This window comes from Ochotona curzoniae, unplaced genomic scaffold, assembly GCF_017591425.1.
Source record: "Ochotona curzoniae isolate NIBS_2020 unplaced genomic scaffold, NIBS_Ocur_1.0 contig_4792, whole genome shotgun sequence".
NCBI lineage: Eukaryota > Metazoa > Chordata > Mammalia > Lagomorpha > Ochotonidae > Ochotona > Ochotona curzoniae.
The window spans coordinates 10,834,353-10,854,794 of NW_024466389.1; the positions used below are offsets into that span (position 1 = coordinate 10,834,353).

The window sequence follows — 20,442 nt, forward strand, 5'->3', positions numbered from 1 at the left end:
CCTCGCTTCTCCTCTTCTTTCCCCGCAACCCCGGCCCTCCCTGGCGCCTACCCACGAACCCCGAGCCCGGAGCCGGCAGGCACCTTCTTCCTCCTCCCTCCTCCTCCTTCTCCTCCAGTTGTCCCAGAGATCCGGGAGCGTAAGCTTTGAGCCTGGGAAGCCTCCCCGGGCGGTCCAGGGTGCCGAGGGAGGGCGCGAGGAGCGAGGACTCCCAATACAGATATAAACTCGACCGTGTACCCAGAGCGGCGGCCTCGCGCCTCCCAAACTTAGGTTGTCCAGCCCGCGCCCACCAGGGGCCCTCGGTGCCCGGTGCCCGGTGCCACCTCTGCCGAGCGCCCGAGCGCGCGCAGCCCACGGCCGGCCGAGCCCAGGCGGCGGCCTCGGGGCCCTGGCGAGCGTTTGTTTGTGTGAACTTCCTCGTCGCCACCTTCCCTCTTCCCCGCCCTCGGCCCCCCAGCCTCCGCCCCCGCCTCCCCCCTCGGAGCTCCTGGCCGCGTCCGACAGCAGCCGGGGCTAGGGGGTGGGGTAGGGAGGGAGTGGGTGTGCAGGGGAGGGGGAAGAGGTTGGGGAGGGGGGGGGGAAAGAAGGAGGAAAGAAAGAAAGAGCGCAGCAGGGGTAGAGGGAGCGGACGGGCAGCGCCTTCTGCCGACTCCGGACGCATCCCCGGCGTGCGCAGGAATGGCTGCCCTTCCCGGCGCCGTACCGAGGATGATGCGGCCGGCTCCGGGGCAGAACTACCCGCGCACGGGATTCCCTCTGGAAGGTAAGCGCCGCCCGGCGATCTTACCTCCGCTCGTCCGCCCGCTGCTCCGGGGCCTGCGAGCGGCGGCAGCCGGGAGAGCTCCCTGCTCTCCTGGGTGAAGTTTCTGGGACCCACACTAGTCCGCGTCCCCGTGGGGTTCACCCCGCGAGCGGAGCGGGCGCGGCTGGCCTGCACCTCCCGCTTGGAGCTCCCGGCCGACAGGGGCGAGGTGCGGGGGCGATCCCGGTACTTGGCGGGTCCCGGTGCGTTTCTGTGCTTCCCATATACTTTTCGCCTGGCACTTTGTCGCACGTGGGCCTCTCGCTCTCCCCGAATACGGGATGCTCGTCCGGTCCCTTTTATTTCGAAATTCTGACCTGTATGGTCCTTGACTAGTCTGCACTACTAAGCTATTCGCTTCCCGGCCTGGAGACAAACTAAAAAAAAATTTTTTTAAGGAAGGAAAGGAAAAGAAAAAGTAACAATATTTTTCCGTCTGCCCCCAAAAAACTTTTTCGCTTGGGCTCTGGAAGCCTCCGGGGAGAAAACGTGGCCGCGGCCGCAGGACCTGGTCTGCTGCAGACTGAGGAGGGTGTTACTTTGTAACGTGTGGCTCTCCGGGATCCGCGCCCTCCGGGCCGGGAGCACCAAGTCCCCATCCTGCGTTTGTTTGCAATCTTCTGGGACTCACGGAAAACCTCCAAACTGTCGCCGAGGGAACGTTCGGCTTCTGGGGGCGCCGCTTTGTGCTTAGACACATGTGCGATTTTATTTTTTAATGATTTCGGTTGCAGCTTTCTGAGCTCCCTCGTGCGTGCGTGCAGCAGGGGAGGGTGGGATGGCAGGGGGTGGGCGGGTGAACAGGCACGCTGGCAGGCCGGCAGGCAGCCGGCGATCCGGAGAGGAAGGGGTCCCCTCGGGCGTCGGGTCCCCGAAGGAGAGCGAGGCGCAGAGAGCGGCTCCGTGATCAAGTGCGCGCGAGCAGCCACGCAGGCGGCAGAGCGCGGCAAGCCCGGGGATTTGCCTCGGCTCTCCTGGAGCGAAAGCGAGTAAAACAGGCGGCTGAGGACGCGCGGCGGATTAGGACAATATTTGCCCAACATGACGCAGAATACTGAGGAGAGCCGAGCGCCGGTCGCTAAAGAGGCTCTTGAATATAAAGTTGGGCACTCGAGAGCTCTCCAGCGCTAATGGCATATTCCGCCACGGAGACCCAGTCACTCCGACTCGGCGCCGCAGGATTTCTGATTAAATCCGAGGGCAGCTTCAGACCCCTACTTTTACAAAGAGAGATGGGGGGGCCCGCCAGAGCGTGGGAGGGGGCGGCAGGAACAGCTCGGCCGTCCGAGCCTCTTCTCGCCTCCTGCCTTCCAATTACGCCATCAGCTCCCTCCGCTCGGGCTGCTGTGAAATCGCTCTAATCTTAGGGATCTCCGCAGCCGCTGAGTCCCCAAATTGGGGGGATCGAGGCTGGATTAGTGCACCGGGTGTCCCCCCCCAACCTTCCGTGAGGAAATTGTGTAGACTTTGCATTAAGGCGGCCCAAGCACTCTTCCCCTCCCTGATTCCCGTCGGTGGGGAAAGGAGAAGGAAGCTGGAGGTCCTGGTGGTGCCTGGCTTCCCGTTTCCCCAAATCCCCTCCACACGCCAAGACTAGGACCAGTTTGCAGGACCAGCCTTTCTGGTGGTTTCTGAGCCAGAGTGCGGCATTTGATTTAGGAACTTGCTGCCAACAATGTGTCCCCAAATTATTCCCAAAACGAAATTAGAACTTTGAGAGTGACTGCAAGCAAATGGGTCTCTAGGGGGACTGCCAGAGGTGCCCGCAGCGGCCACAGCCCTGTGCTACCAGCCCTGTGTCAAACCGCCAGGAGGACAGCACTGCTGCCTGCCCTGGTCATGGCCAGGGTGGTCATCAGCCAGTGTCATCAGCCAGGGCTCCCTGGTCTCTCTAAAGGGATCTACCTTGGCTGCTCACAGGGAGCCCTACCTTGCTAGTCCTGGGTAGGTGTGTAGGCAGTCCCAGTCCCAGTATGCAGAAAGCCTCAGCTGCTGAAGTCTGCCGCTCCAGCAGCCTTGCAGCAGCTCTGCCCACTGGACCCTCTCTGGGTCTTCCTTGCGTGTGTTTGGAGGGGAGGGTCAACGGTGGCCTTGGTCCCTGTGGAGTGGCAGGAGTTGGCGGATTCCTGCAGCTGGGACCCCTCTCATCACCCACACAGCTTCTGGTGTGGAGTCCTTCCACCAGAGCTCCCAGGGTGCCGGCCCAGGGTGCCTGACCCTGGCAGGGCTCTGCTGCTGCCTGGGGTCTGGGAGTTCAGACAACACTGGAGTCAGGGGTGTACTCTGTCCCAGCAAAGATTCACCCTGCACCTCTGTGTCTCCCTTCCCCTCCCCTCTGCAGTGTCCACTCCACTTGGCCAAGGCCGGGTCAATCAGCTTGGTGGGGTCTTCATCAATGGGCGACCGCTGCCCAACCACATCCGCCACAAGATAGTGGAGATGGCCCACCACGGCATCCGACCCTGTGTCATCTCCCGCCAGCTGCGCGTCTCCCATGGCTGTGTCTCCAAGATCCTGTGCCGCTACCAGGAGACCGGTTCTATCCGGCCTGGGGCCATCGGAGGCAGCAAGCCCAGAGTGAGTGTCTTTGCCACAGAGGCTGGCCCGTGGCCTGTGGCCTGGGCTGCTAACAACCTATCCCAATAACCCTCAAGGAATCTGTTTTCTGTAGCGAGTCTTGTGGGAGAGTGCAACTACTTCCACACAGCACTCCCCACCCCCTCTGCCATTTGTTTAAAATCCTCAGAACTGGGGAAGAATTGAGGTGTTGGGTTGGCCAAGATCTGCAGGTCGAAGAATCAACTCAAGATTGTCCCAAGCCTCCATCCCCAATCGGGATCAGAAACAGGAAGGGGGGAAGGAACTTTTGGAGATCCCAGCTGGGTTTTCTTTTATTAGCTACTTCTGCTCCCCGGGCAGCCTTTCTGGGAACCTGGAATGGGTCGCTGGAAAAGCTCAAGCCAGGCTCAGAAGGGGGGTACCTAGCCTAGGGCTCTTGGGAGGTTGATATTAAAAGTCTCTCCCTCCTCCCACCCCATCTCTCCACTCCCACCTCTGAAGCAGGTGGCGACTCCGGATGTGGAGAAAAAGATTGAGGAGTACAAGAGAGAGAACCCGGGCATGTTCAGCTGGGAGATCCGGGACCGGCTGCTGAAGGACGGACACTGCGATCGCAGCACGGTGCCCTCAGGTGAGAAGGCAGCTGAACTGGCACCGTGGCTGAGCCTGAGTCCACCAGAACTCCGGCACGCGGGACTGGAGCAGGGAGGGGACCCCAGGGCAGATAGTGGTTGAACCTGAAGAAAAGTCAGGAAGAAGAAAGTGAGGTGGGAGTGTGTTAAAACAGAGAAAGTTGAGAAAAGGATGGGGGGGGGAAGTTAGATAAGAAGCGAAAAGGAGCTGAGGAAGAAAGAACGGGGTGTGTGGGTGGAGGTAGGGGAGAGCTGGCCAAGCAGGCTGGCAGGACCAGGCGGGAAGTTAACCCAAAAGGTTATGTGATAGGGCAAGACCCTCAGGACCACCTGGAAGCCACCTAGAGAGAGGGGTCTGTCCTAGGAGAGGGCGATGCCCATAGGGTTCTCTGGACCAACTTCTTCAGGTTGCCACCACCAGCCAGCTGGTGGGTCCCCAGGTTCTCTGATGCCTCAAGCTTTCCCGTCCGTCCGTCATCCGTGAGAGGGGAAAATGACCTGTGTGTGTGTGTTTGGGGGGGGCTGTCTCCAGGTGTGTAGAGCTGGGCCACACACCTGAGTGTGTGGGTCTGAAAGGACAGGTGGGGGGATTCCTGAGGCGGGATGAGGGCTGTGAGGCTTGCGGGGGTACAGCCGGAGGCACCTACAGGTGTGCGGGAACTCGCCTAGGAATGCAGAGGAGCCGGTGGCTCCCGCAGTGTCCCAAGTGCATAAGGGCGACTGTCCTCCAGTGGGTTGCCAAAGCTAAATTGTCTGGTGGTGAAGTGAAGAGTGTAGGGGAGAAGGGCGCTTGATGACTTTGTCCCCGGGAGCTGGGATGGTGCAGGCCGCCCCTGCCCCGACTTACACGCGCTCTTTTTGACTTTGAATTTCTGAGGTTTAGTGAGTTCGATTAGCCGTGTCCTCAGAATCAAGTTCGGGAAGAAAGAGGAGGAAGATGAGGCCGACAAGAAGGACGAGGACGGAGAGAAGAAGGCAAAACACAGCATCGATGGCATCCTGGGCGACAAAGGTAAGGATGTGACCGCGGTCGGTGGGAGCCTAGCCTGCTGCGGCCTCCACGCGCCCCAGCCTGCAGGCCGCGCGCTTGGCCTCAGCTGCGTGCCACCACGAAGGAGTGGGAGGCGAGCTCCGCAGGCCGCGGAGCAGCAGCCCCTCTAGCTGGGCTGAGAGAGCCCCCCCAACCCAGGCGCTGGCGAACCACGGAGCCGGCGCCAAGGAGCCCCTGCGCCCAGGGCCCCGGCGTCCCTAGGGGCAACCGGGCTTCCAGAGCGCGCAGGGCTTCCCGGTCCTTGCACCTGAGCTCCGTGTCTGCCCGCGTACCCCGAGGTCCGAGTCCTCTGGGGCTGGCGTTTTGGCTGCTCTTCCCGGTGTCGATCAATTATTTATAGGAAACTTGGGCTAGGAGGCGGGTGTCGGGGGAAGGAGGAGGCGGCCCCGCGGCTCCCTAAATGAATTTGTTAACCGGAGCCGCACACGTTCTCTAAACAGTCCCTTGAAACCCTGCCTGACAGTTGACTGACCTCCGCAATCAATAAAAATTAGCCGGGGGCTGCCGCCTGCCGGAGTGGGGGAGTGGGGGGTATCTTCCTCTCTGGCGCACACTGTAGAGGCGGAGAGTTGAGGTCAAGTTCCCGGATGCCAAGGGTTGGAGGACCCCAGTGGGACCAAGATTCACGGGCCCCACGCCTCTGCCCGCGCTTCCTTTAGCACCGGCTCCCTGCCGCAGCAGGCAGCCTTGGGTCTGAGCCCGGCAGTCACGCCTGCCATCAGCCAGGGAGGTGTTGGCGGTAGAAAGCGCCTGCACGCGGAGGGTGGGTTGGGGAAGGGATACTGCTTTTGTGTTTGGCCCCGGGGACTTTTGGGGGGTGCCAAGCCAGCCTGCCTCTCATCCCCTCCCATTGCAATTCTCTTTGAAACTCTCTCGGTATGGACTCCAAGGGGAAGGAAAGATAGAATTGGGAGACTGGCAGCATAGAGATTGCCCCACTCCTTACGCAGGGGCCCGGAGGTGGCTGGCAGAGAGAATTGGAAAGACAGCCGCTCTGGGAACGTGCAGAGACGCGGTTCTGGACGGAGTGGAGGACTGGTCTTCCAGGGCGTTCTGGTGTCCCTTCCTGTTCTGTCCCCAGCACTCCCTAGCCCAGGTCTCTCTCTTCAGTCCTCTAATCACTCCAACCCTGAAGGTGAACGTCACTGACAAAACCTCCAGCAGCCAGGTCGTTGGGGGCAAGGACTGGGAGCCAGGCAGCCCTAGTGAGCTGAGCCTGTAGCGGCTGGGGAAGGGGCGGGCTATTGACATTCAGGGCCCCTAGCGGAGCGGAGAGGCAGTCCCGCTCGGGACAAAAGGGCAGAGGAAGAAAAGGAGCCTAGCTGTGCCTGGCACCCTGCTGTGCCCGGCCTGCTGGACGGGCCTGGGATCTGCTGGGGGAGATGGCACTGCACTACCAAGTAGCCCTTGCCCCAGCCAAGTCAGCCCTGCTGAGACCCCTGCTGAGGAGGTTGGGGGGGGGGGACAGACGACCCCCGTCCTTACTCCAGTTCCCACTGGACAGAACGGATGATTGAGTAATTTTTCCTGAGTAACTGCACAGCAGCCGGACACCTCTTCAGAGTGATCCAAGCCAGGGAGAAGGGGGCCTAGTTTGATTTGAAGAGATCCCAGGTGTGTGTGAGTGTGGCAGGGTCTGTCTGCTTCATCTGCAAAGAAATACACATGGCTAAATGTCCCCAGAAAGGCGGGAATGCGCGGTCACGTGACTACCCCCCCCCGCCCCAACACACCCTCCAGTGACTCTGGGAGGGGAGATTCAAGGTCTTCCAGGGGGGTCCTGGGCTTCCCAAATTGGCCTACCAGTGATTTCGATGCATGGAGGTTTTCTTGACCACAAAAGCAGCAAACTGTAGGTCTCGGAAGGAGGAAAGTGAAGGTTCCAGGTGAGGGAAACTGAGGTCCCAGGTGCAGGCCTGCAGAGAGGTAAAAAAAAAAAAAAGGCAGGTGTCCAATATACCCCCGGGTTGGTGCCCCCCGACCCCCCAAGCTGTGCACGTGTATCCCTGCCCCTCCAGATGTGACTACCAACTACCAGGGCATTGGGGTCGAAGTGCCCTGGGCTGTGCGTCCAGGCTGGGAGGCTCCTCCGCGGGTATGCTGGGTGCTGGTGCAAAGTAAGGGGGTGGCCGTCCCTTTGCCGACAAATTGCCCTGGCACCTAAGTGCCTTGGGGCCGTTCACCCTGCTGGCATCCTGAATGAGGCTCTGCCTTCCATCCCTAGACCTAGATGAGACTTTGTGGCCAAGAAAAGAGGTGAAGACCCCTCTCCAACCCGGACAGCTGAGGTGTCCGCGTTGCCGGGAGGGCCCGAGGTGGCCTGCAGGGTGGGCTAGGCTGGGCCACAGGGAGGGGTGTACCCCCACCACTGGTTTTGGCTTCTCGCTCGTGACAAATGCTTTCTCCGGGGGGTGCCCCTCTCGTGGCGGGGAGCCGCCAAAGAAGGGCTTTAAGAGCTCTCCTCTTTAAGTGCTAAAGAGAGATTCCTCCCTGAGTCCGTTTTTCCCTATCGTCCGCTTGGCATTTAATAATGTTAAGACTTATTAGAGCTGGTAATGAAAACTGGGAGTGCTGAATAGGAAACTGTGTTGGAGAGGGGTGTAATAGCTTCCAGGCATGGTAAGAAACTATTTATCCGCAATCAGTCCTCACTCTCAGAGTTTGAAGCACAAACGTTAAGTTGAAGGGTTTTAAAGCAGATTAAATTGAGCTTTTATTTCTGTGCACTTTCATCTCTGTACAGCTCACTCCTGCTCCCCTTGGGCTCATATTCATGAGTCTGTGCGCATTTTTTTTTTTTTTTTTTTGCTCTTATCCTTGTTCAGGCTGAGTTATTACGATTGTTGGTGGTAAGTCTCCCCAGATCGCTGCCGACGGCCGGGAGCGCTGGCCAGGCTCAGCTCCCTCACCCCTTTTCTCCAAGGATCAGGGTCCCCGGGGGGGGGGGGGGACACACAGAGGGGCCGGCGACCTGAAATGGGAAGGGTTCCAGGAGAAGAGGAAAGGAGGAAGGTTTATCAGAATCTGAGAGGGGAGAGTGCGGTGGGGAATTGGATAGGGGCTTGCAAAGGGTCAAATCGCTTCTCTGTAGGAGCCTGTGGCGGGAACGCGAGAAAGGCAGCAGTAATATAAATAACAATAGCAACACGCTAGGGACGCTAGGGACGCTGCGGCCTCCCAGCCCTCTACAATCCAAGTTGAAGCCCAAACTGACCAGATCAGAGGCCGGAGGCCCCCTCTTGGGTCTTTGGGATAGAAAGTCCTGTGGGGGCTAGAATTCAATATGGGAAAAAGTTGCGAGAGAGGAAGAGGAGGAGGAGGAGGGGGAGGAGGAGGAAGGTGGTGCTGGGTGTTAGAGACCAGTGCGAGAAATTTTCTGGATCTGAAGCTGACGTGGGGGAGGGGCGGCCAGGGAGGCCAATTTATTATTATTTTTTTTTCTGTACTTGTTCTCTGATCCTTTTTACAGTAGCAGCTGTACAGGTGTGGAAGGGAACTGACGGGGGGGGGGGGAGAGTGTGGCGGAGGGGTGGATGGAGAAGGAGGGAGAGCCCGAAGTGTGGGTTTTAGACACTTGTAAAAGGAGGTGGGAAACAATTTAATTTGGCAGGCCCGATAGCTGCTAATGCGGTTTTCGGTCCTTGGCTACACTGGAGGAAGCTGTTTTGATTGTGTGTACAAGGACCTGCCAAATTTAATTAGGCTCCGGGGAGCGAATGAATAGGGGGAGGGGGCACCGGCTCCCCTCAGCCTACACCGGGCTTTTTTGTTTTGTTTTGTTTATTTGTTTCCCGCCCACCTTCACACACCTGGAAGGGATGCAGTCTGGGCTAGGTGAGGAGGGGACGAGAGGGGAGGGGGCGCCGAGGGCCAGGGGACGCGGGAGGGGCCGTAGACCGTCCCTGGATCAAGGAGCAGTCTGCATTGATTTAAACCAACAAGTTCGCTCCTCTGTAAATGTGTGTTTAGAGAAAGGTAATTGACACTCTACCAAATCAAAGGATTACCCGGGGTTGGCAATCTAATCAAACAGAGCCCAGGCGGGATTTGAGGCTGTTCAGAGTGGGATCAGCTTCGCATAATGGGGGCTCCGAGGAAGAGGGGAGGGTGTCAGGCAATTCCCCCGGCTGCAGACAGCGCTCGGCGGCGAATCTGGAGTGAGAACCTGAGGGAGAAAGGGCGGAGGCGGGCGGGGGGCGTCCTGGCGGAAGGCCGCGGCGGGGGTTGGGGCGAGCGAGGCTGGGGCGGAGGGGTGGGGGCGCGTGTGGAGCCGGCTGGAGCCCCGACCAGGGGATCCCCGGCCAGGGCGTGCGTCCACCCGTGACCGACGAGGCTTCCCCCGGTTCTCCCTTGCGCCTCCTACCTCCCCACCCCCCAAACACTAGGGCCGCAGAGAAAGTGGAGATAGGGGGCGGAGGGAGCCGGGACGAACGAGGAGCAACAAAGGGGAGATAACTCGTGCAAAGCGCGGCGGCGGCGGCGCGCGCTCCGGGTCCCCGAACCCGCGGTAAACAAACAAAGTCGGCAAAGTGTTTGCCAGATAAACTCGCGCCTAAATCGAGTGTGACGGGCCAGGAGAGAAGAGACAGAGGGAGATAAGCTTGGAGGGAGGAATGAACGAGCGTAATCTAATAGAAGACATTTAGAAAACAAACTTTAAACAAGGGCGAACAGGCGAGCCCAGGGTAATTACCCGCCCCAGCGCGCGGGGGAAGCCGTCGCGGGGCTGGAAGGGGTACGCGGCTCCCGGAGGAGCTGCGCGGTGGTGGCGGGGCGCCTGGGGGACTCTGCGGGGAACCCGGCGAGGGTTCCAGGGGCGCGCGCGAGGAGAGGAGTTTGGCTCAGGAATGGGGGATGAGGCGCACGCAGCCCACCACGTCCCGGCGCGCGCGCGGCCCCGTCGAAGGAAGGCCGGCGGGGGGCTCCCGCCGCGAGGGCGCGCGGGTCCAGCGCTCGCCGCGGGGCACACAGCACCGCGCACCGCCTGTTTGAAGCCGTCTCTTCCTGAAAGACTCGGGTGCACGGCGCGGCGGTTAAAGGAATTAGATATTTACCAGTTTGAAATAAGCCTGGCTAAGAAGAAGAGGAAAGAGAGAGAGACATGGCGAAGGCGAGGCTGGGGGAAGACTTCAAACGAATTCATCATTTGGAATGGTGGAGGGGAGATTTACCCGACTGTATTGGGAAGTTATTTAGATATTAATAACACATTTTCCTGAGGCGCGACCACGGCAGCCATCTGCGCTGCTCTCGGAGCTATTTGGCTGGGTAAAATATGGTCGTCTCAAATGTTGGGCAGAGATAACGCAATCACGCTAACCCTGGTCCTGGGACTACGTGGCAGCGCTAAACCCGGATTAACCTCCCCCCACCTCCATCGCCCCCTCCCCTTTTACAGCTTTCCAAATTTTCAGTGGAATTTACATGGAAGGATTTGAAGGAATATATAACAGTAGCCTTAAAGCAGTAAGGTGATTATTGGGGCTTTTTTTTTTTGAAGAATGCTTTTCTGAAAATGATATTTATTGCACACGACACGATATATCAATAACAGTCTACAAAGCATATAGAGGCATTTTTATAGAGAGAGAGAGTGAGAGAGGATAGGTTCAGTCTTAGGACTCCTCGGGAACTGTCCCCACCCAGCTTTCCCGAGCCAAGGTGTTGCGTTTCTTTGGGCTTCGTCCGGTGGTGCTGAGGACAGAAAGGGCGCGAAAGAAAAGGACAAGGCAAGCGCAAGGTTCTGGCTGCGCCCCAGGACGCTGCGGCCACATCCAAAGTCCGCCCCGAAAGCACAAATCCCAGTGTACAGAGGGGAGACCCCCAAGCGGAAAGAAGAGAACCTTGGACCTTGAAGGCCCAAACTTAGTAGCCAATCTGGAAAAAAAAAAAAAATTGTTCATCTCCCCTTCCTACTCCGGCTACTGGGGCGGTTAGGAAACTGTTGAGCCAAGGGGTGAGAAGCCCTAAAAAGACGGGGCGCCCCGGCCTTCCCTCTTCTCTCTCCTTCCCCAACCCCCCCCCCCAACTCAGAGTGAAGGAGGAAAAGGTGGAAATGGGGTCAGCGCTTTCTGACCTGCTCCAGGGGGATTGGCCCCGGCTGGGGTCGGGCAGGGGGAGGCGGGAGAACTCGGCCGGCCCAAATCGAATCAAGGCAGAACGGTGACCTAAGGGGGAAACTGCGCCATTAGTAGATCGAGCTCTCCAAAACTTCAAAGTGGGGTTGGGGGAGAGGCGCGGAGTAGGGGGTGGGGGGACTGCGAGCTGGCCAAGGGGAGGGGTCTGGAGGAGGAAGAGCTGGGGTCGAGGGCAAAGGGGAGGTGGGGGCCAGAGGAAGGGCTGTTGGGAAAGGGATGCTCCTGGGGTCGAAGGCAAAGTCCCGGCAGCCTCGCGGGGGTGGCGAGGAGGCGGAAGGGCGTCCGCGGGCCGCTGCAGCCTCGAGGGGGCCGCGGGAAGTTTTGCGCACACCAAGGGCAGCACCTCAGAGGCCTCAAGGGGGCTTTTTGGGGATCCTGGGGCGCGCGTGTCTGGTCTCTTGTTTGGCAGCTGAGCAGACTGAGTGCAGATTGCAAGGGACCCGGCCTTCCCCGAGTCCCCGGGTTAGTTCGTGGACCCTTGGAGGGCTGTTTGATTACTTGGGCCTTGGAGGTGGGCCTGGCCCGAGCCCCGGGCGGAGACCGAGGGAGGGTTTGGAAAGAGGTTGCGGCGATGGGGGAGTCACCGAGGTGGGACGCGAGTCTGCCTTGCGGGCCGCAGCGGCGGGGATCGCGCTGGCTAACAGAGCTAGAAGAATCGAGCGAGCCAGAAGGGAATTTGCGCGGAGCGTGGAAGACGCCGAGCCGCGCGGAGGGACCCGGGGAGGCGCTCGGCTTCGGGAGGACGGACAAAGGCGCAGAAGCCCCGAAAGGCTGGAACTGGGACGGGCTGGCCAGCGGCGGCGGCGGGGGCTGGAGCGGAGCCCGCGGGAGAGCGCGGGCCGAGAGGGCGAGCGCGCACAGCCGAGCGGCGGCGGGGGGCAAGCGGGAGGCGGGCGAGCCGCTGCCTCCCTTTTGATCCTCCGCGGCTTCCCCTTATCGGGAGCGCTTTCGGTGACACGGGCACAAAGGCAGTTCATCATATTACAGCGCGTCCCGGCGGCTCGCAGCGACCCCGCCGCGTAATTAGAGGCGAGCGAGCCGGGCCGGCTGGGCGGGTGGGGGCCCGGGCTCCGCGCTCCAACCTCGGGCGCCGGGAAGAAATCGTGCGGGCGAGATCCGGACGCGGGGTTAGGGGGCGGGGGACCCTCGTTCGCTAAATAAACAGCCAGCCAGGTTGCACTGCTTTCCGGTGAAGCAGCCACCGCTGGCAAGTTCTCGGCCCTGGAAAGAAATGCCCGCGGGAGACTGGTCCCGCTTAGGCTCTGGGCGCTGGAAAGAGCAAGGCAGAGGCTGCAGCCTTGGGCGAGCTGAAGGCTGGGTACTTGCATACCCCGGGCCACCGCGAGTTCATTCTTTCCCCGCGCCCGTCTCATCTCAGGTGCGCGAGCCTAGAGGTATCTGGGAGGGGCAGCTTGCGCATAGGAAGGCGGCTGGTGTCCTTATTGCAGGTCAGTCCAACAGCCTGTCGCCTGAGACAGACTCGGAATCACACTTAGACAAAGGTCACACACACACACACACACACACACACACACACACACACACACACACACACACACACACCGCTGCTGCCGTTTTGAGAACCGGATAAAAACCCAAACAACTGATCCACCGAGTAGAATTTTGCAGAGTATTACAGGGGTCCCAGTGCCAAGTCCACAGCTGGGGCAGATCTCTGGGATGCTGGGTTGCAGGGGCAATGGCTGGTGCCAGGAAGCAGGGAGCTCAGGAGAGGTTTCCCTGGCCCAGGTGCCTCCTTGCCTCCCCAAACAGAGGCAGTGTGCCTCCTTTAGATGCAGAAATAAACACACAAGCTGTGTTCCCTTTATGTCTGTATCACTGGTAAATAAAAATCTCCTTGGGAATGCAAGACCTCTGTGTTTGGGAAATTTGCAGAACCCCCAGTAGGTGCCAGACGTTGTGTTATAAGGACCCTAGCTTTGTGATGTTCAGAACCAGGAGGTGGAGACAGAAGGAGCCCCTCCAAGGCCTGGAGGGGAGGGCAGGGATGAGGGTTCATCTACAGCTCTTGGCTGGGCTACCCCTGTTTGGGATTCCGGCAGAATTGCACAGGTGGCAATACCCCTCCCCCTGCCCCACCATCCTCAAGTTGCGGGAAGACTGAAGATCACCCTCTCCACCCCGCCTGGGACAGAAAAAGTTTGGGGTGGCTTGGCAGGTAGAAGTCTTTCTGGGATCCTTTTCATGGAACCCAAACTCATGAGTCCACCTCCTTGGCCAACCATGTCTGCACGTAGCAGTTCTCGGAGAAGGGCGGCTGTGAGGGCCAGTTTGAATCCTGCCCCTGTTTTTAAGTTGTGGGACAAGACAGGCAGGCAGAAGGCTGCATTTGGGGGACCAACTTTGTCATGGACAGTTTTGGGTCTGGTACCCGGTAAGCCTCAAGCTGCATTGAGCCTCAAGCCTCAAGATGTATTGAGTTGCATAGATGCAAAATTCAGATACAAGTTCAAGTTTGTCCTCCACAGTGATACTTTTGGGGCAACCATTGGTCAGCAGGAGTCCCCAGCAGGTGCGTGGAACCCCATGGATGCCAGTGGAGGTAGAAGCGCCCTCTCCAGGGACCCCTGACCTATCTCACATGCCCTCCACGCTGGCACTTTCCGGCCTGGACCTTCACCCCTTCCAGCACCTCACATCCTGGCTCTCCTCCACCTGGCCTGCTCTTCCGGTTGTTGTGGGGGAAGTACAGAGAAGGGGCTTAATGAAAAGACAACTCCTTCTGCTTTGTAACTGCCTCCTCTCCCTGCTCTGACGCTCCCTTCCCGGCTGCCAATGTCAAGACTGAATTAGTGTAGATTCTGGCAGTTTTGGAGGTGCTCTGATCAAACCCTAAGTAAACAGACTGTGCAACTTTCTCTAGTGAATGGTTCTAGAACTTTCTGTAGTAAATGAGTCCAACCTTCCTCTCTGTTCTTGGGGCTAGAACTGCGTTGGAGCTGGGGAATCTCCCTTGGGTGGCCCGTACTTGGCAGAGGCCCTGCTCTGGGGGCTCCATCAGGGACCCCCCACCCCTAAAACACTCCCATCTGTGCCCTTCGTGGTGTGAATGGGGAGCTCCTCCCGTGGTGCGGGGAGCTTCCAGGGCCCTGCGCCCTGTTTCACTCTCTGCCTAGCGGGGACAGAGCCTCGGGCGGCTGCCTGGGCAAAAGAGCGAGGTCGGGGGAAGCTCCACAGAAACTGGGCCACAAGGAGAGGGAGGTTGCGAGCCTCCCCTCCGCCCCGCGGCCGGCCAGCCGCCCCCCTGCCCGCCGCCCTCTGGGCGCAGCCCGGCTCGCGCCTCAATGGCCACTTTAGAAATACAAACAACTTTAGAAATAAAGTAACCAAACCCCCGAAAGGGGCTTTGAAGGGGCGAATGCCTGGTGGCGCTTTACTGTGGTGTGGGCCGCGGCCCGGCCTAATCCGGCTTTCATTTCCACCGACGGCCGCGGGGGAAGCGCTCCCGGCCCCGCTGCCCCTCAGGAGGCTGATTAGGCCACAAAGAGCCCCCATTATCCCGAGAAGAAAACCGGGGGGCGGCGCGGCGCGGGGGCGGGGGACGGCCGCCCGCGCCCGGCTATTGACTTAGCGGATGAAGTCAAGAGCGGGTGGCGGGCAGGGGCGGGGCCGCCCCCCCGACGCCCCGAGCCCCTCGGACGCCCCAGCCCCCTACCCCCCCGGACGCCCCAGCCCCCTCCCCCCCGACGCCCCAGCCCCCTCCCCCCGGACGCCCCGAGCCCCCCCCGGACGCCCCAGCCCCCTCTCCCTCCCGGACGCCCCGAGCCCCCTCCCGGACGCCCCGAGCCCCCTTCCCCCCCGGACGCCCCGAGCCCCCTCCCCCCCCCGGACGCCCCGAGCCCCCTCCCGGACGCCCCGATTCCCCCCCCCGGACGCCCCAGCCCCCTCCCCCTCTCGGACGCCCCGAGCCCCCCGCAGCAGCCGCGTCCCCGTCGCGGAGGGGGAGGGGAGGGGCGCATCGGTGGGGGGGTCTTCCTCAGGCAGTTCTGCCCCTCAAGCCTCATCCCCCATGAACTGCGTCCCGAGGTCCCCAAAGCGTCCCCGATTTTGGCGTTCCCTGCGTGCTGTCTGTCCCGGCTGAGGGCCACTCCTCTTAGGCGTGGGGCGGGGGGAGGTGTGTGAAGGGGTGGTTAGGGGGCGTACGTTGGGGGTTGGAAACGGGCGACTCGGGAGCCTCCTGGGCACTTCGGTGGAGTGGGTTGGGTGGACGGCAGCTTCTGGTTCACGGGCAGGAGCAAAGGAGTTGGTTAAAGCGCTGCCGGATAAACATCGCTGCCTCACCTTTCCTCCTCTAATCTAGAGATCCTCCCCCAACCCCAGCCCCAGTCTTGGGCCTTGAACCTGGGCTGTCGACCTCCACCTGATTCCAAGGGAGTGTGTGTTGGGGGGGGGGGTGGTACCCTGGGAGGCTTGGGCGAGGGCGCCCCTCTCCTGCTGGTTTTTGTCCCATCCCAGGTAGACTCTGGCAGCTCTGGGGGGGCTATGAGGGATACTCTAGCTGCTGGTTGAAAGAGACGGTATAAAGGAGGCAGATGTGGGGATGGTGGTGACACAGGCTGGCCTGTGCGGGGTGGGCAAGGGTCTCTGAAGGCCCATCAGATGTTCGCTTATTTGTTCTATGTCTTGCTAGGAAGGTCACACCCCCCTTTGAAGGTTGAGTAGGAAGTGAGGACCTCCTTTTTGGGCAGTAGGGGGCAGGGAGGAATTTCTGCAGAGGAGGGAGGGACTGAGCTGAGAATGTGCTGGAAAGAGGGGGTAGGTTAGGGCTGTGGCCACCTCTGCAGAGGAGGAGGAGGGAAAGGACTGTTCCACTGTCCTCCCACCTGAGGTCAAGGTTGCTGCTTCTCCTTCACCTGCACCCTCCTCCCCCACTGGCCTCTCCATTCTTTTCCTGGCTGAAATGCCAGAGGACGGAGTCAGATGCCAACAGGCCTGGAAGGTCACCTGGCCATTCCACAGATGGAAAAACTGAGGTCTGGAGCCCACAGGAGAGACTGATCACTCTGGCCCACTGGCGCTTGTGCTGAACAAAACAAGCCGGTTGAAGTCTCACCTCTGGGGTGACCATGGGAAACAGAGTCCCTTTCCATCCTTGCAGTCTCCCTCTGTGCAATGCTGTGCAATCCTGTTTGCACAGGGATACTGGGACATGGAGATTTTGGTGAGCCCAGGGAGATAGCGTGAAGTCTCCTAACAGGCCTGCTAGGTGCTGACAGATGTATTCCAAGAGGCCAGAAGGGCACTGTTTTTGACCTGTCTCTGGACCACTTACAGGAGACTGGAGCTCAAGGCAGTCCTGCCTACTGTCACTCCCCATACTCCTGGGCACCTGCAGGGGTCTAGAGACTTGGTTACTTGGTGTTGTGTTGAAGGGTCTGTTCATCCTCGTGGGAAACGTTCTTTGAACAGCAAGGGAAGGCAGGCTCAGAGGGACACACATTAGGTAGCTGGATCCTCATCTTCCTGCAGATGCCACAAGCAGAGCTCAGGGCTCCAGCTCGGGCTCAGCCCAGCTGCTGGGCCGCTTCATTTCTCCTTTGTCAGAAGTGTGGCAGGGTGGGGTCGATCAACCTGAGGCTTCCCAACTCGAGATTCCTGGCTCAGTGGTGTTCCTCCTGGGTAGGGGCAGCTGGGTGAGGCGGGGCTGTGTTCCAGAACAGGACTGCTACTGTCCAGTGCTGCTCGCTGCACGGAGGGGGAAAGAGGGAGGGAGAGGAAGCCTGTGCTGGCCTGGAATCAGCGCCTGGGGCTGTGGTTATTGGTCTTCAGAGATAAGGTGATAGTGCTTATCTGGTGACAAATGATTTCCCTCCCCTTGTGTTGCCCTGAGTAGGGAACTCTCTCCTGCTGGCTGGGAGGTCTCTTTAGAGGAGCTGGGGCTGCTGTCCAGATGTTGGCACCTGGCTTCTCAGATCCTGCCCAGCTTGTCGCGCCATCAAGGGAGGCAGTTAACTGCACGGACTTCCCTGGAGGCCAGGGTGGAGTGGACACTCTGCTGGGATGGTTCTGGAAGGAGGAGTCAGGGCAGACGGTAGGAGATGAAAGGAAGAGGGTGTGTGTGTGCCTGACCCCTCCCATCGCATAGCACTGACTTTGGGGTCCTTTTCTGGGGTTGTTTTGATGGCCACCCTGGCAGGGAGTCCCAGGTCCTATTCTGTTTTCCAGGTGGGGAGACCGTGGCAGAGAGAGAGAGAGAGAGAGAGAGACAGAAGCTGTACCTGGTGTATGGCACATGCAGAGTATTGTGAGAGTAGTGCCCATCTCCAGACTGGAAAGGCGGTACTGGAATGCAGCATTCTTTCACAGTTGCTAGGTTACTGCTGTCACCTGTTACTGCTGTCACCTGCCTCTCTTGAGGGTCTAATTTGCCAAGGAGATACACGGTGCTGGGAGCCACGAGACTGACAGAGCCCTGTCCCTAGTTCCCAACCCCTGTCTTTTGCCATGGGCTGGTGTCTTAGAGATCCATCTGTATCCTTGTATGTGTTTTGGATGCCCTCAGCTCAGCCCTGGCTCCTCTCCTGTTCATAACAGTGATGGCTCCGGTCCTTGGGTTCCTGCCACTCACATGCAGGACCCGAATTCAGTTCCTCACTCCTAGCTTGAGCTGGACCCCAGCCTTGGCTCTTGTTGGGCACCTGGGGAGAGAATTGGCAGGTAGGAGTCCTTTGTCTCTTATCTCTCTACCTTTCGAAAGAGAATAATAAATTAATTTTAAAAAATGCATCCTAGGCTTGGAATCCTTGAGTCACAGGCCCGCCCCCTGTTGGGGGTCCTTTGACAAGGTCCCTCCCCATCTCAGGCTTGATTTGCTCATCCAGCTAATGGGAATAAAGATCATAGGGAACCGATGAGCTGAAACACAGCAAAGTTCCCCCAGGCAAACAGCCAGAGGATGAGGAATATGAGGTGTGAGGCTTCTGGGAAGTGCTTTGGCTAGGACTGAAGGGTAGTCTCAGAAGGGTTGTAGGGTGAGGATTTCCTAGGCCTGATACGCAGGGGGGCCGAGGGCTCTGACATGCCTGTAGTTCTTTTTATGTTTTTAGAAGACTGGGGTCTTGACATGGACTTGTGAAGTTTCAGGTCATAAAAAGGCTATGGGATCCAAGCAGGCATGCCCCAGTTGTGCAGTAACCTCGTTGAGCTTTGTGTTGTCTGTCCACCTGTCTGAGTACCTAAAGCTGGTGGGACACACGGCATAAAAAGACGTTTAGTTTGGTGCAAAATAGTTTTGAAATCCATTCCCTGGGTTTTCCACCAGATACATTTCCACCGACTTCTGGAGGCAGCTTTGTATCAATTTGCTTTTTTTCTTTTCTTTTTAATTATGTATTTATTTGAAAAAAGTCAAGAGGAGTTGACATGGGGGGGGGGAGAGAGATTGATTGGTTGATTGATTGATTGTTGATTGTTTCATGTTCCAAACGCCTGAACAGCCAGGGTTGGCTGGGGCCAAAGCCAGGATCCAGGTATCCACGTGGAGGCAGGGACCTGGTACTCTGCCATCCTCTCCTGCTTTCCAGGATGACCTTAGCAGGAAGCTGGAAGGACAGTGGCCTGGCCTGGAGGGAGAATCTGGGACCTATGATGTAGCTGTCTCGGCAACGGTACCGTGCCACAGCGCTGACTCCTCTATTTAAAGTGGTACCATAATAGCTTAACATTGGCACTGTGGAGGTTTCTGGGGGTGACCATGAACTACCATGATCAGTTCTCACTCCTGGATCCTTAGTTGACCCAGTACTCTGGAGCCCAGGGTCCCCAAAAGGTCAAGCATCCTAGTTAGAAAATCTGCAGGTGTCTGTCCTCTCAAAGCCCTCTTCCTCCCTCCCTCCCTCCCTCCCAGCCCCTCAGTGCCTCCCCCTGCACCCCCCCTGTGCACCTGCTTCAGCTTCCGGGCCCCCTCTGCTTCAAAGCAGCTGGCTCGGCTTTACCTGCCTGCCTAGGAGAATAGTAACCGGTTTGAAAGGGGAAGTGGCATTTCAGGCACTTAATTAGACACAGGACAAGAATGGGGACTGCCTCTTGGGTCAAGCGAGGGGGGGGGGATTGTTGAGGGATTAACACTCAGGTAAACCCCGGCAGGAGGCGGCCTGCGGAAAAGGCTGGGCCACTGCACAGACAGGGAATCACATTCCAGAGGGAGGGAGGGGTGTGTGCAGAGAAGGCTCCCCCACCTGTAACCTCAACTTCCCTCTTTCCCCTCCCCCTCCACGTTTGCTCAGGAAGGTGGAGTTGGAGCTGTCATTTCATTCTCACAGCAAAATGTATTTTTTATATTGTGTGCCAGGCTTGGTTCCAAGAGCTATGACCCGCACAAAGACCTGGCTACACAGGGGCTTCTGGAGTGGGGGAAGAGAAGCCAAGAACAGGTCTGCAAATAAGGAAATATCTTCAGAAGGTAGAGGAGGGTTGGAAGCGTATATGGTAGAAACGTAACAGGAAGTGACTGATGGTGTGAGTGTGCTATCAGGGAGGCCTGCCTGGAGGAGGTGGTGTTCGGTTCAAGATCTGGGCAGCAAAAAAGAGGTAGCCATTTATTGAAAAATGTCTGCTCTTAGGACAGTAACCAGAGGTGGTTCTATTTCCAGCACGGGGTCCAGCATTTTGCAGGAGTAAATTCTTCAGTTCTTGCCAAGGATTAGCAAGAAGCCCATTTATAGGCACAGCAACTGAGGTCTTCAGGGTTGCCTCAGCCCTTTGGACACAAACTGCAATGCTGCCTCAGTGCTCCCAGCCTTCCTGGGTGGTGGATATACCTCATCCCACTTCACTCCAGCTGGCCCCTGGGCTTCTCTCCTGCTGCTTTGCTGGCTGAAGCAGGGCTCAGAGAAGCTCACTGAGTTTTCTGGAGCCACACAGCTAGCAACGGGCCAAGCCAGCGATCACGTCCGGTGTCCCTGAGTGGTGACCTCCTCCAGGGACACGAGTTTGTCCCTTGGAGATCCCGTCCACAGGGTTGGCTAGTGTCTTCCTCTGACAGGGTCCCCAGCCTGTGTTCTGACTTGGAGGTGAGACTGTGGATTAGGGGGCCCCGGTGGGCCTTGGGAGTGCGTGAGAAGACACTTGTCGAAGTTATGGTCAAGGGAGGGGTGGTATCTTCGCTGGATGCTGTGGAAGCTGTTGTGGTGACAGTGATGTGAGCCTGTGCTGCAGGTAAGTCACCTCTGGGCAGCTAGGACCTGCCTCTTGCTGCTTGTTGGTGTGTGCTGGGGGGATGGACGTCCTTGTGAGCCA

At 58.8% G+C, this 20,442-nt stretch overlaps 1 protein-coding gene across 3 annotated transcripts in view; it reads left to right on the plus strand.

Annotated features, from left to right (window-relative positions):
- The first annotated feature begins 606 nt into the window (after window positions 1–606).
- The window catches only part of PAX7 (paired box 7), an 88,452-nt gene continuing 68,616 nt past the window's right edge, over window positions 607–20,442 (plus strand). For 2 of the 3 annotated variants that reach the window (XM_040987700.1, XM_040987703.1), the window contains exons 1-4: window positions 682–766; window positions 3,147–3,382; window positions 3,866–3,995; window positions 4,880–5,008. In XM_040987700.1, coding sequence (XP_040843634.1) covers window positions 682–766; window positions 3,147–3,382; window positions 3,866–3,995; window positions 4,880–5,008 — 580 coding nt within the window. Of the gene's footprint in view, window positions 767–3,146; window positions 3,383–3,865; window positions 3,996–4,873; window positions 5,009–20,442 lie in introns of all 3 variants that reach the window. The other variant, XM_040987701.1, reaches the window with a different exon arrangement.